General features: G+C 53.9%; 1 protein-coding gene across 1 annotated transcript in view; it reads right to left on the minus strand.

Annotated features, from left to right (window-relative positions):
• ANKS1A (ankyrin repeat and sterile alpha motif domain containing 1A) overlaps positions 1–13541 on the minus strand; it is a 201371-nt gene that overhangs the window by 26077 nt on the left and 161753 nt on the right. The window contains exon 13 of the mRNA XM_017853620.1: positions 8219–8325. Within this exon, the coding sequence (XP_017709109.1) occupies positions 8219–8325 (107 nt within the window). The remainder of the gene's footprint in view (positions 1–8218; positions 8326–13541) is intronic.

Genomic DNA, 13541 nt, shown 5'->3' on the forward strand with positions numbered 1-13541 from the left:
CACTGCACTCCAGCCCGGGGGAACAGGCGAAATTTTGTCTCAAAAAAAAAAAAAAAAAAAGGAAAATAAAGTACAAAGAAAAATGTACAAGCCACCCGTAAGTCCATCACATCAGGGGAAACATAAGGCCACTGTCCAGTGTATCTTCCTAAGTTAATTAATTTTCTTAAAAAAGGAAGACTGGGATCACTTCTACCATTTTGTTGTATTTTTCTGAGCTATATATTAGGAAGAAAACTTTAGCAAAATTGGGATTATAGGCTGAATGCAGATAGTTTCTTTAATTTTTCTTTTTTTCCCTACCACTTGCCACCTGTTTCTTTAACCTGCCTCTTTTCACATGCCCATCTATTGCATGTGAATATCCCCTGTGACATTTCACCGTCTTTATGAACACCTGTGGCGACTGCACCAACTCAAGCACGCCCGTCACTCACCCTGCCACTGGGCACTCAGGCTTCTCCAGCCTTTGCTAATGCTGGCCGCCTGCCACTACAGGTGGTTTATGCAGTCCCCAGAACATGTTACTCGGCACATTCGTCTGGGGTGCAGGTGACTAAACACAGACCAGGTTTCTGTTCTCAGCCAGGACCAACTTCTGAGGCTGGGGCTATAATGGCCATGGTGCGTGGGCCTGGAGAGGAGGGGGAACACACTGCTTCCTCCCAGTCCCAGGGCATCTGCTGTGGGGCTGGCCTGGGGGTGGGGGTGGGGGGCAGGAAGAACCATCGGGAGAGGGGACAGAAAGAGGAAGGGACAGGGCTCTCTGATACTCACCACTATGGCCCCAGATCTTAATAATGATGGGAAATAGAAGCCATGCTCCCTGAGGCCTGCGTGCAGTCACCCACCTGGGGCGAGGGCTTTCCCAGTACCACTTACTATGCAAGGCAGCTGTGGTAGAAAGGGCTTCCAATCCCGGTTCACCTGCTCAAGGTTTATTTATTTATTTATTTATTTATTTATTTATTTATTTATTTTTGAGACAGAGTCTCGCTCTGTCGCCCAGGCTGGAGTGCAGTGGCACGATCTCGGCTCACTGCAAGCTCCGCCTCCCGGGTTCACACCATTCTCCTGCCTCAGTCTCCCAAGTAGCTGGGACTACAGGTGCCTGCCACCATGCCCAGCTAATTTTTTGTATTTTTAGTAGAGCCAGGGTTTCACTGTGTTAGCCAGATGGTCTCGATCTCCTGACCTCGTGATCCGCCCGCCTCGGCCTCCCAAAGTGCGGGGATTACAGGCGTGAGCCACCGCCCCCGGCCTTAAGGTTCTTAAGAAGGCAGGGCCTGCTCAACAAGAGTGGAGCCACCTGCCTGGCAGGGTTTGGTGCCAGCATCAGCCTGAGGGCAGGAATCAGGGGCTCGGTGGCTGCTTTGTTCATCTGCTCTGCCAGGACTCTGCAACAGAATTTCCCAAAGTAGCCCCTCACTGACACTCTACCCTCAACTAACAGCTGGCGGAAGGAGCAGGAACTGCTTGGCCTGGCCCACCCACAGCTCTCTGCTTTCCTACCCATACCCCAGCCAGCCCTTCGCCTCACCTCAAGGGATACAACTCAACAGTGACAGCCACCAGGAAGAGGCCAGCGTTACCAGTTCCCAAAGCCTCTGCAGGTGACTTCTGAGGCCCTCGCTACCTGTCGTGTCATGGGAAAGGCTCTCAAGGATGGATGTGACAGCACATGAGTTTGGGAAACTCTTCCCAGTTTCATGAAAGCACCCCCACCGACCCCTGTTCTCCCAAGCAGGTCCTTGGTGCCCCCATTCTCTCTGTTGGCAGACACGGCAGCCTTCCCACTCATCTCCTGCCTGCCATCCTGAAACATCTTCCTCTTTGAGGTCTTGGCTGAGGTCAAGGTGCCACAGTCACCCTCAAATCAGCCGTGTAGATCTGCTGGGACCGAGTGAGTCTGGAGTCAGAGGCTTGGTCCCAAGACCACCCAAAGCAGCTTTAACTCATGGATCTGAGGACAAGACAGAGACAAAACCAACCTCTGTGGCCTGCAGAGAAAGACTGCTGCCCACCGCCTTTGTCAGAGAAAACACCACCTTTCCACCTCGCATCCTTACACGCGGTTTTGCTGTCTGACACGATGTCACCACACGTAACACTGTGTCCTCTTCGGAGTTTATGCCTCATGAAGTAAGTAGGTCAAAGGAAGGCCCGCGTGACAGACGACGAACGGTGCCCAGAAGCTGCCGTAAGTCACACAGCGCGGGGGCCTGGAGGAGAACCCGGCTCTCCCAACTCCTGGTCCAGTTCCCTTTGCCACTAAGTAGACTCTTGAGTTCTCTCTTGAGCTTCCCCCATCCAGTTTACTTAACTACCCTGGAGATTCACAGAGAGCAGCCTGGGGAGGGGGCAGACAGAAGCAACGGGCCAGGCAGTGGTGGTGGCTGCACAGGCCCAGAAGAACTTGGGGGGCCTGAGTCAGTGCACGGAGACGCCCTACATCTCATTCCTTGCCAACTCCTTTCTCAGCCTTTGGTTGAATGGCTCCCAACAGGCAGTGGGTGGAGCTCTGACCTGGACCAGCCCGGGGGTGATGCACTCGCTCAGCCTGATGGGCCCCGGTGCCAGGCTCCAACCCTGTGAGGGCACAGGGGCTGCATCTTCCTGGGAAGGGAAGACTGGGAGGTGGGAGCACTACTCCAGGTCCAGGGATGTGGCTTCCAGTCCCAGCTCCAGGCCGCCTGAGGGGTGACACTGGGCACATTACTGTACTGAGAGCCCTGGTTCCTCAGACCCCGGAGTTCTCAGATGATGACTGTGAACTGTTAGGTCTATAGCTTTGACAGAGAGACAGGGGCCCTGCTGCCCTGGCCCCTGGGCTTTACTCTCTGCCCGTGTACAATGCGGTGTTTGGCTAAGTGAGTACCTAGACATTCGAGATGCCAGAAAAGACGCCTCTGCTGCTGCTCACGAGGCCAGCAATCAGGAGTGATGGAAGAGGATCTGTCAGCCAGTCCCATTCCACTTTAAAGAGCAGTTGGTTAAACTAGCAGGCATGAAACAGGCATTCAGAATGTTCCCAAAGTTCCTTCTACTGTAAAGGGGACTGGAGAAGGCCAGAGCAGTACCCGGGGCAGTCAGAGGAGGGCTCCTGAGTGGTTCCAGCTGCGGTCACCCTGAACGCACGTGCTGCAGTCAGGCAGTGAAAGGGAGGGGGAGCAAGAGGAGCACTCACTGGGAACAGGCCCCAAGTGAGCCTGCCCCTTGTCTCACTTGCTAAAAGGGCTGCCCTTGGCCAGGCTCCCGAGACCAAGGGAGGGCCTGGCAGAGATGGTAAGGCCCTGGTGCAGCATGAACTCCTGGGATACAGAGGAATTATATTCTTAAGTGACTACAGAATTTAGCTAGTCCAGGAGGCCAGATCCACACTTGTCTAAGAGGATTCCTTTCCTTTCCAAGCCTCAGCTCCATTGATCCTCCTATTTACGGCTCTGCTTCAACTGGGCAGGCAATTCCAAGATAGCAGTCAGCTCATAAACTGCTGTGCAGGGAGATGGGATGGGGGTGGAGGTGGAGGCTGGGGAGAGTGCCTCTTGGCCACGACCATTCTGTGCCCAGTGGCAGCTCGCTTAGGCTGGCAGTGGCCTCTTGGGCCTGGGGTGGAAGAAGGCAAAAGGAGGGATGTCATAGGAGGTGATGACAAGCCCCACTGTTCACGTGAAGCCGGTTTAGAGAGCTGGAGAGAGAGGAGCAAATCCAGGGGACAGGAACAAGAAGGGAGCCTCAGGGGCTTGGGGACCTGGTTGGAAAGTTTCACAGAAGCCAGTAAAGAAGAAGCTCTTGGCCCCAGTTTATGCGCCTTTGGCCTCTCTTCACCTGTCATCTCTCTCCAACATGTAGGAACAAGCTGGCACCACCTCAGAAACAGATAGGAAGACAGCGGGGGCCTATCTGCCACGTGGCAGGAGCCTGCAGAGAAAGAAATTGACGGGAGGAGCAGGCAGCCTCCCGTCCAGCCTGGCTGACTCAGTGTCCATTTCTAACCCTTCCTGAGCCTGCTGCCAGCCTCATTTCCATCTTCCATTTGTCCAATGCCCTGAGTCATGACTGCCTGCTATACGTGGGCTCTCAGCCACGCCCTGGATGTCTAAGGTGCACCTCTCTCAAGGGGCTTTTTGCCTGGTGTGGGGCACTCGCAGAGACCGTCCCCCCATGCCGAGGGCTCAGAGACCTTGGGACTCTCCCACATGTGGCTTTTGAGAGCCCTGAGGTCAGGCGCAGCCGTCTCTCCCGCCTGGTCAGGGCCCTACCCGTCACTGCCCCCCAGCAGCCTCCTCACTCACCACAGACAGGTGGGCCCCTCTTAACAGGCCTTTCCTCTCTCTGTGATCTTTTGAAGTCCCACCCTCTCTATGAAACCCCTGGGACAGACAGCAGAAACCAGAGGTTCAAGGTTGGACTTGGCTCTGCCACTTGGGCGGCAGCAGCAGCATCTCTGCCATCCAGGCCTCCTCCCTCTGCTGGCAGCGCTTGCCAGCCTCCGCTGCACTTGACACTGGCTGCTCTTTCATGTGCTTTGTTTTCCCAGCTGGACCATCAAGTTCCTTAAGACACCTAGGTTATTTGCTTTTCTGATTTCACATCTATTCACGGTGGGAAACAGAGAAAAACTATTACACTCCAAAGAGGAACTGAAGCCCCCGGAGTCCTCCTGAGACAGCACTGAAAACATCTTGGCTCACTCCCTTGCACCTCCTATGCACAGATGCTTTCTTTTTCAGAAATTAAGATCATATTGTGAATTTCTGTGTCAATTTCTTCACTCAGCACTACAAGGTGGACATTTCCCCACATTAGCAACTCTTTAAAAACGTTGTTTTTTAAATGTCTGCTTAGCACTCCAGCATCAGGACCACCATCGTTTATTCAATCAACACTTCTGTGAAGGGCGTCAGGCTGAGTCTTCACTTATGAGACCTGCGCTAGCACACCCCGAGCTACACATTTGCCAACCACCAATTACCTTCCTTCCGTGCTGATTAAATGCATTTCCTCCCTTCTCCTAAGAAAGCCCATTTCCTGTGGATAAGATTTGTGGTGAAAATGGAACCAGCTATGATGCAGGTGCAGTGTGGTGGGCTCGTGGGCTGACAGGCTGGCAGATGTGTGAGCCACGTTTCCCTCTCTCCCTGCGTCTGGTGTCAGTTCTGCCATCCTAGGGAGCACCTGGCAGCCCCCACTGCCCTGGCCCTGCCCCTCTAAATCAAAGGCCCTTTCTGTTTGCAAGCAAGAGAGTGTGGATAAAGTTCAAGTTGCCTGCCTGTCCAGCTCAATCACATCACAGGAGGAAGAATAAGAGAGCATGGCACCTGAGGGCCGGGGCAGAGGTCTTCAATTTTCTGAAGGGCTTAAACATGTCCTGTGTGGTCCCAAAACGTAAACCTGGGACCAAGAGACAGAAGCCAAAGGAAACAGGTTTTGACTCAATATAAAGAACGCTCTACAGCAGCCAGCACAATGCAAAGAATGAATGGTGACTTCTTTATAAGGTAGTGAATTCCTTGTCACTAAAAAACTATCATGGCAGAGACTACCTGGAAGGGATTTGGGCAGAGGACGATCAGACCACATGACACTACAGTCCCTTCCAGCCTGAGAGGGAGCTGTGTGATGTGCACAAATGCCCTGTACTTCTACGACAACTCGTGGGGGGCCCTATCACAGGAGATCCCACAGCAACACCTCGACTGTCAAACAGCCTCAGTATCCAGATGCTCCTCAGACACGTCCAGCCTGGCTTCCTGGAAGCTACTTGCGCATCTTGTAGACCAGTCTCCAGGGCATTTCAGAACCAAGGGAAACATCGTAGCCTATTAGAAACCTAATCACATGGGATCCACCACAGCTAATGTGATGTAAATTATCCACATGCAATGAGGGAATATTTCAATAACAGAAACGCTCCCCTGCCCAAGTTTCCTTCTTTTTTCCAGGCTGCTAAAACGCAATTTGCCTGACAGCCCACCTGGCCATTCACACGTGGTTATTCACGATGCTGTGCGCAGGAGGCCACTCTAGGTATCTGAGGTCCCAGCTCAACCGAGGCGTGTTTGACGTTCCTTCTTGTACAGACTCCACCTGCCAGCACTGAGAGCCCCTGGAAGGACTGAGCTGCAGGCCGCCCTCAATGAGGGTCCTTCCAGCATAGAAACAGATGCATCTTACAGAGGCGCTGCCCTGTGCATGAAGCTTTGGCCCAAGGCCACACTTCCTCAAAGGCCTGCTCAGCTGCTCTCTGCTCCAGTCCTACGGAGTCTTGGGCTATTCAAGGGGTAGGAACCCTGTCCTTTCCAAAATCAGCAGAAGGAGGGGTAGGAAGTAACAGCTCAGCCTCTAGCATCCTGAAGTACAGGGAGGAAACGCCCTAAGACCACCCTCACTTGCCCATCTGACAGCCAGCCTGAGGAAGGGGTGAGCTGAGAGAGGGAAGGCCCCTCAACCTGGGTCAGGGGCCAGGGGCCAACCTGGGTCCCCACACATGGCTTGAGCTCCCGCTCCGTCCCGAGTTTGTCATCCTTCCCCGAGGAACATGGTGAGTCAGGAGTTAGGTCACAAGAACCATAAATAAACTTAGTTTACTTTTTAAAAGAACCATAAATATACTCAGTTTAACTTTTAAAAGAACCATAAATATACTGAGTTTAACTTTTAACAAGAAAAAAATTGCTATTTTAAAACTTAAGATTTCTAAAAGCTGAAAATTAACTGTCCCAAAGCTGGCTTGGGAAGGGTGCTTTGTTGCACACCACAGTATCTTTTGCCCTGGAGCTGGAGATGGCTCTGGGTGAGGTGGGTCCCTCCTGGAAGCCTCAGCCCAGCTCCTGGGCAGGCCACTATTCAGGAGGCCCCAAACACAACCCCATCAGCGAGAAGCCCTCAGAAGCCCCCACTGGAGAACAAAGTGCAGGTGGTGCGAGCTGCGTGCTGACTCTGCCCCCAGCCCCCAACTGAGGCAGCAGAGCAAGGCAGGCAGAGGAGACAGATCCCCTCGGAGCGAGTGGGTCTAACTCAACCAACATGACTAAGGCTAGAAGGTGATGTAAAGCACATAGGTGGCCACACCCCCATCCCTGTATCCATAGAGAAGAAAGAGGCTGTGCAGCAGAGTGGCTGGAGCCGGATCTCCAGATCCAGAGCACTGGACGCACATTTCCACCCTGCCAATGACTGACAGTGTGACCCTGAGCAAGTGACCTAGCCACGCTACCTCATTTCCTTCATCTGGGCAATGGAGATTAATACAAGTCCACATCCCAGGGATGCTGGGAAGATTCAATGAGCTAATTCATGCAAACCACTAAGAGCGGCGCCAAGCACATAGTAAGCGCTAGTAAGAAGTGTCAGCGACCAGCAGTGAGAAGTGTCAGTGATCGTGATCATTAACTTCGGCTCAAATGCCCGCTCCTGGGGGCAGCCCCGGCCCATGCAGAGGCCTCAGGAAGGGCTTTCAAGAGAGGGACAGTGACGGGAACCCTGCTCAGAGCTACTTTTCTGAAATGACAGAGGGTGCACCAGATCCTAAGCCCAGGGTCCTAACTGGGTCCCTATTCTGTAGGGATCCAGATGAAACACCCTGGTTTCTCTTTTCTTTTTCTTTTTGGCCCTTGTGTGTTGTGAGAGAGCTTCTCAAAGCAACCCATCCTCCAAGCCATCAACTCAGCCTTTCCTCTGGGCCATCTCTGAGGCCACGGGTACATAAGGCTTTGTAACTCTGGACTCTACCCCAGGCACTGGGCCTTGGCTGGGCAGGGAAGGGGTCTTTCTGCTGGAGGCAAGGCTCCTTGCTTCAGTGACAACTCACTTGACACGAAGTTTTGAGAAATAAATAAAATCCTTGTACCCAGCCTTGATGGGTACACAGCCAGGGAGGGGACACAGGACCGAATCAGGGACTCGTACCCAGCCTTGATGGATACACAGCCAGGAAGGGGACACAGGGATGAATCAGGGACCCCCCTTCTTGGGATGCAGATCTGCAAAGAGAGCTCCCTCCGGAGCCGTTTCTGGGGCAGAGGGAGAGGGAGAGTTTGGGAAGAAGGCACATATCACCTGGCTGACTTCCTGGTGTCTGACTGACCTCAGTGAGCTGTCCCTGGGATTTGGGTCTACGTACTGTTGCAGACTCCTGTGGGGCCAGAGGGGAGGCCAGGGAGGCCTGTTTCCACTGAGCAGCACCCTGCCATTGAGGAGGCCTGCAACCACTTACCAGGAAGCGGACATCGTCAAAGCCATTCAGAAGCAACTTGCTCTCATACTGCTGCAGCCCAATCGACTCTAGCCACTCCCCGACACTCTGCTCCAGCATCCGCGAACCTGACGAGAGAGGAATCGGCAGACGCTTGAAAAGGGAAAAACCATTAAGCCGGTAGCAGCGGCACTCAGAGGAAGACAGATGGCATTGCCACATCATAGTCATTACCATGAAACAGCCAAACTATATACAAGAGACCAGAGAGCAGCGGACACGCAGCTCCTCTTCTGTGTACAGCCAAGGACAGGAGGACCTGGTGCTGTCCACACACTGCCCAGCCTCGGGCAGCTGCTGCCCACTCACACCCCCAGGTCTGAGCTGCTCCAGGGCCACGGCTGCACATGCACCATCTCTGCCCACAGGTCGGGGTGGGGAAGCCAACCCCCAACAGTCTCCAGGTCAACTCCTCATCAGCGTACGCGCTGAGATAGTTCAGAAAGTCTGTCCCCACAGGCACTAGAGGGGGCTGAGGGAGCTCCTAAGTGCCCACAAGCCCCGCCACTCCTCTCATCCATGCAACTTCTGGAGCCCCTGCGGGGCTGTGGCGAGGGGCAAGTTCTGCGACCTTGCAGCATAAACCAGTCAGGAGAGAGCACACATCTTCATGCAGCTGAGGGACACAGGCACACAGCGAGGGCTCCGGGAGGGAAGCAGCAGCGGCGGCTGTTCAGCGGAACCCAGCACATGCAACACAAGCAGCACAGAACACGGCAGGGGGAGAAAAGAGACTTTTACTTGTTTTCCCCCAGCAGTCCCGGAATAAGCAAACCATGGCCACCGGCCCTTTGTGCTCAGAGGCTCAAGGCAGCAAGGGGCTGAGTGGGGCACATGGGCCGGGGCTCGGGGGTCGGGCTCAGGTGTGGCTCTGCTGGGACGGCAGCATCGCATTCCGCCGCGCTGCGCGGCCAGTGGGCCAGGAGCCTGGTCCACAGCTAGACTCTGGCAGCTGGCGAGCAGGGCGTCTCCTGGGCCAGCACGCCGTCTGAAGTGTTGCTTTCTTGGGCTGGGCTGGCTTTCAGGGGCTGGACATTCATTTTCCTCTTCTGATAGCAGCTGTCCCAGTGACTCACCTGCCTGCTCAGGTAGAAAGCAGGCAGGGCAAATTCAGTTCTTGGGTAAAGAAGACAAAACCCAACCAGATAAAAGAGAGAAAAAGGAAGTGGTCCTCTGTCAGCTGAGCGGTGGCGGCTTAAGTCTATTCACGTCCTGCGCTGTTCTGTCTTTGGCGGAGTGATGAAGACAGCCACGGTCGTCCCAGGGTCTCCAGACCTTGGCGCTCTCCTCTAAGGATGAGCAGGGAAGGGAGGACATCTATTTGCTCCTCGGTCAGGATGGGGATCGTGGTGGTGCAGGGAGGACAAAAGTTCAGCCCTTTCTGGCAGACCTTGGATGTTCTGAGCTGGATGCCTGAACCCCAACCTACTTCTCTGAGTCTTGTGGGCAAGAACAGATGAAAGAAGGAAAAAAGAGAAAAGGAGGAAAAAGAGGTACAAGGAAGGAAAAGAAGGACCCACTAAAAACGTCACCTCCAGTGACCTCCCGACGCGGTGAGAGTCATCCTGCCGTTCCCAGGCACTTTCTGCCCCTTGGGGCAGGACAATGCCAACTTCCTTGGTTATCTACAAGACCCTGGTGACCAACTGTGCCAGCCTCCACTCCCTCTCCTCTGTCTCCTGCAGAACAGATGGTGGTCAGGGACCCGGCGGCCTTCTGGATGCACGCTGCCACAGCGCTCCAAGATGCTGCGTCTCGGGGATACTTGAGCTCCCCTGCCCTTGAATGGGGAAGTCTGCTCCAGCAGCCTACGTGGCAGGTTCTTGTATGCCCATGAAGTCAAGTGTCCCCGGGTGCTGATTCATTCTTGCTTGTAATCCCCCAGCTGGGCAGCTGTGGTCCTGCCTGCTGCCGGTGGATGTGTGCGCTGACAGAGCCGCAGCAGAATGCTTTGTCTAAAGGCTCCTGGGCTCCACGCTGCCTGCTGCTGGCTCCACAGTCCTTGCTCACTCTCGTAATGTCTGGCCCTCCCCTTCCTCCCCTCCTCACCCTCCCCCTTCCAAGCTCAGGAAAATACATCAGGGATCGGACATCACATCGGAGCAGAAGCGACTGCTGCTGTGGCTGCTGAGGGAGAAGGAGACAGCAGCACTAGCATCACAGCGAAATGACAGATTTCCCAATAGCCGATGTTGGCTGCACAAATGCATATGAAGGGCGGAGATGTGAAACTTTACCTCCAGCTCCAGGGGCTGGAAACAGCCTGTCAGGAAGAATAGAGAGGGACTGCTCCCAGAGCTTTGTTTGACAGTTTCCAGGACAGCCAGGAGAGGACAGAGGAATGACCAGACCCAAAGGGCATAGCCCACAGGTAAGTGACCCCCCCACTTGCCACATTAGGAATGACTGTGCTTCTCATAAAAACAGGCAATGAAATAAGGCCGTTACACTTGATGTTCCTCAGGTGAGTATACCAAACCAATTGGGGACAGATTTCTCTTGGGGTCTGTTAGAGCCCAGGGGAAGTGCTCCATTCCCACAGCAGGCCACTCACATTCTGGGGGAGAAGAGCAATGGCCAAGGGCAAGAGGGAAACCAGGGCCAAATCCCAAGTACAGATGCAGACAGGCAAAAAGATAAAACAGGTACAGGGACACAAGTCCAGGGGTCACCCTCTAAATATGCTGGGAGATACTGGTATCCCAATAGGCTGTAGATAAGCCCTGGCAAAGAGAGGGTTCTCATCAGGCCCCGGAAGGATCCTGCTTGACCAGCTACTCAACACCTAACATGGCTGGCTTTATCAGAAGACAGCCAAGCAAGTTCCCTTCTGCTTGACGGAGAAGGCCTTTGTTGACAGAGCCAGAGTGGCCTTGGCCAGTGGGGAGGCATACCCTCCTGGACTCCTGAGAATGGGAGTTGGCACAGGGATGAGTTTGCTGCAAACGCTTCTGTTGGGGATTCAGATAACTAGCTCCAGTGGTGGCAGCCCAGGGGCCCGTGGCCCTAAAACAGGACTGAGACTCCAATGCTGTGGTCGTGCCCCTCGGCTGGGGGTGCGGGCGCCTCTGCAAAACCAGTGGTGCTAAGCAATCCCACACTTTGTGCAGGGCTGCCTGCTGGAGGGCCTGCTCCTCCTCTACCCAGGCTAACCCCACAGCCCAGATCTTTTCTCCCTGATCCTGACGCCCAACCCAAGGACAATCTGAACCCTGATACTGACCAGTCAAAATAAACAGTGATTCCGTTTTGGTCCGAGCTGAAGACGGTACTCCCTGAGATCCTGGGGAAAAGCCCCCTCCTGACCCATCAGACACGATTCCCGGGCAGGCCTGGACCCATCCTCTCCATGCTTCAGCAGCTGGTAGTGGTGCAGACACAGCAGCCTGGGGCTCTGCAGCCCGAGTGGATGAACCCTCTGTTTAGGTGGTCCCCCACATGTGCCTGTTCTTGACTTTTCCAAGCTGGACTACAGAGGACGGTTCAAGAAAACCAGTACTAAAATAAGACTGTGTGCTGGGATCCAAAAACCCAAGGGTAGAGACAGACTGCCTGTCAACACTCATATGGGTTCATGGGGGACAAAAACTGGTAGGTGGGCTGGGCGCGGTGGCTCATGCCTGTAATCCCAGCACTTTGGGAGGCTGCGGCGGGCGGATCACAAGGTCAGGAGATCAAGACCATCCTAGCTAACATGGTGAGACCCCGTCTCTACTAAAAATACAAAAAATTAGCCAGGCGTGGTGGAGGGTGCCTGTAGTCCTAGCTATTCAGGAGGCGGAGGCAGCAGAATGGTGTGAACCCGGGAGGCGGAGCTTGCAGTGAGTGGAGATCACGCCACTGCACTCCAGCCTGGGCGACAGAGCGAGACTCCGTCTCAAAAAACAACAACAAAACAAAACAAAACAAGAAAACTGGCTGGTGGGATCAGACAGAAGACCAGATGTCAAGGGAAGAGCTCAGCATTAACCCTTCCAAGGGGAGGGCACTTCCCAAGGTGCTGCCACATCTCCCGACTTATCAAATCCAAGAAGCAACGGCTGTTTCTGACTCAGTTCTCAAGCGCATGCAAGTGATTCTGGCTCCTGCTCCTTGGACACAGAAAGCAGAAAGCATCCTCAATGGAACTGACTGTTATCCCTCCCATCCCTGTTGTCAAAGCACGGCTTTGAAATGGTAACAGTGTTTGTCTCAGTCCTGAACATCCATTTCCTGCAAACACTCGATCCTTGGAAAAGCCTACAAACTACAACAGAGTGTGAGATGGCTTGACTGAGTTGTAAGCAACAGATCCTGAAAACAGATCCACAAATTTAGCCAGGAAAGCCACCTCTGCAGACTCCAGCATAATCCAAGACTGACGAAAACGGACCAAGCTCAGCTCAGCCCTCTCTGCTGGCACCCAGGGAAACATTGCTGCTGGAGGGATGGTGGCTCTGGGAACCAGGACTGAAAACTGTGGAGGGAGGCCAGCCAGCGAGCAGAAGCCTCTGTTCTCTAGGTTTCTCGATATGAGCAGGTAATGATTTCACGGACAAAAGGAACACAGGGCCGGGTGTGGTGGCTCACGCCTGTAATCCCAGCACTTTGGGAGGCCTAGGCAGGCAGATCACGAGGTCAGGCGTTCGAGACCAGCCTGACCAACACGGTGAAACCCCATTTCTACTAAAAATAGAAAAATTAGCCAGGTGTGGTGTTACATGCTTGTAATCCCAGCTACTCGGGAGGCTGAAGCAGGAGAATCGCTTGAACCCAGGAGGCGGAGGTTGCAGTGAGCCAAGATTGTCATTGCACTCCAGCCTGGGTGACAGAGCAAGCGAGACTCTGTCTCAAAAAAAAAAAAAGAAAAAAAAGGAACATCTTTTAACTGAAGTATTTGTATCTACTACTCATTCACAGCAAACCTGTGAGGTTGACACTATTATCCAAAGGTTGCAGATATGGGGTGAGGGGTGCAGAGACATTAAGTGACTTGCCAAGACACGTATGTCTCTAGAGCCAAGATTTGAACCCAGGACTGTGAGGCTCCAGAGCCCAGGCCGTCCCCACCAGGCCCCATGGTCTATGATGCTCCTTTCTCCCTGATGTGCACACTCAAGCCCACCCAACAGACTTCCTGCCCAGGGCCACAGAAGCCCATGAAGGAAACAGAGGTGTCACTTGAGACTGACAGGTCAATCCTGGATGGAGCCTCCCGAGTGAGCAAGAATTTCCACCCCTTCGGCGCAGAGAGGCATTTCCATGAAGGTGAAGACAGGCCAGGCTCCCGGCTGGGCTGCTTTCA

This window comes from Rhinopithecus bieti, unplaced genomic scaffold (assembly GCF_001698545.2).
Source record: "Rhinopithecus bieti isolate Rb0 unplaced genomic scaffold, ASM169854v2 scaffold_36553, whole genome shotgun sequence".
Lineage (NCBI taxonomy): Eukaryota > Metazoa > Chordata > Mammalia > Primates > Cercopithecidae > Rhinopithecus > Rhinopithecus bieti.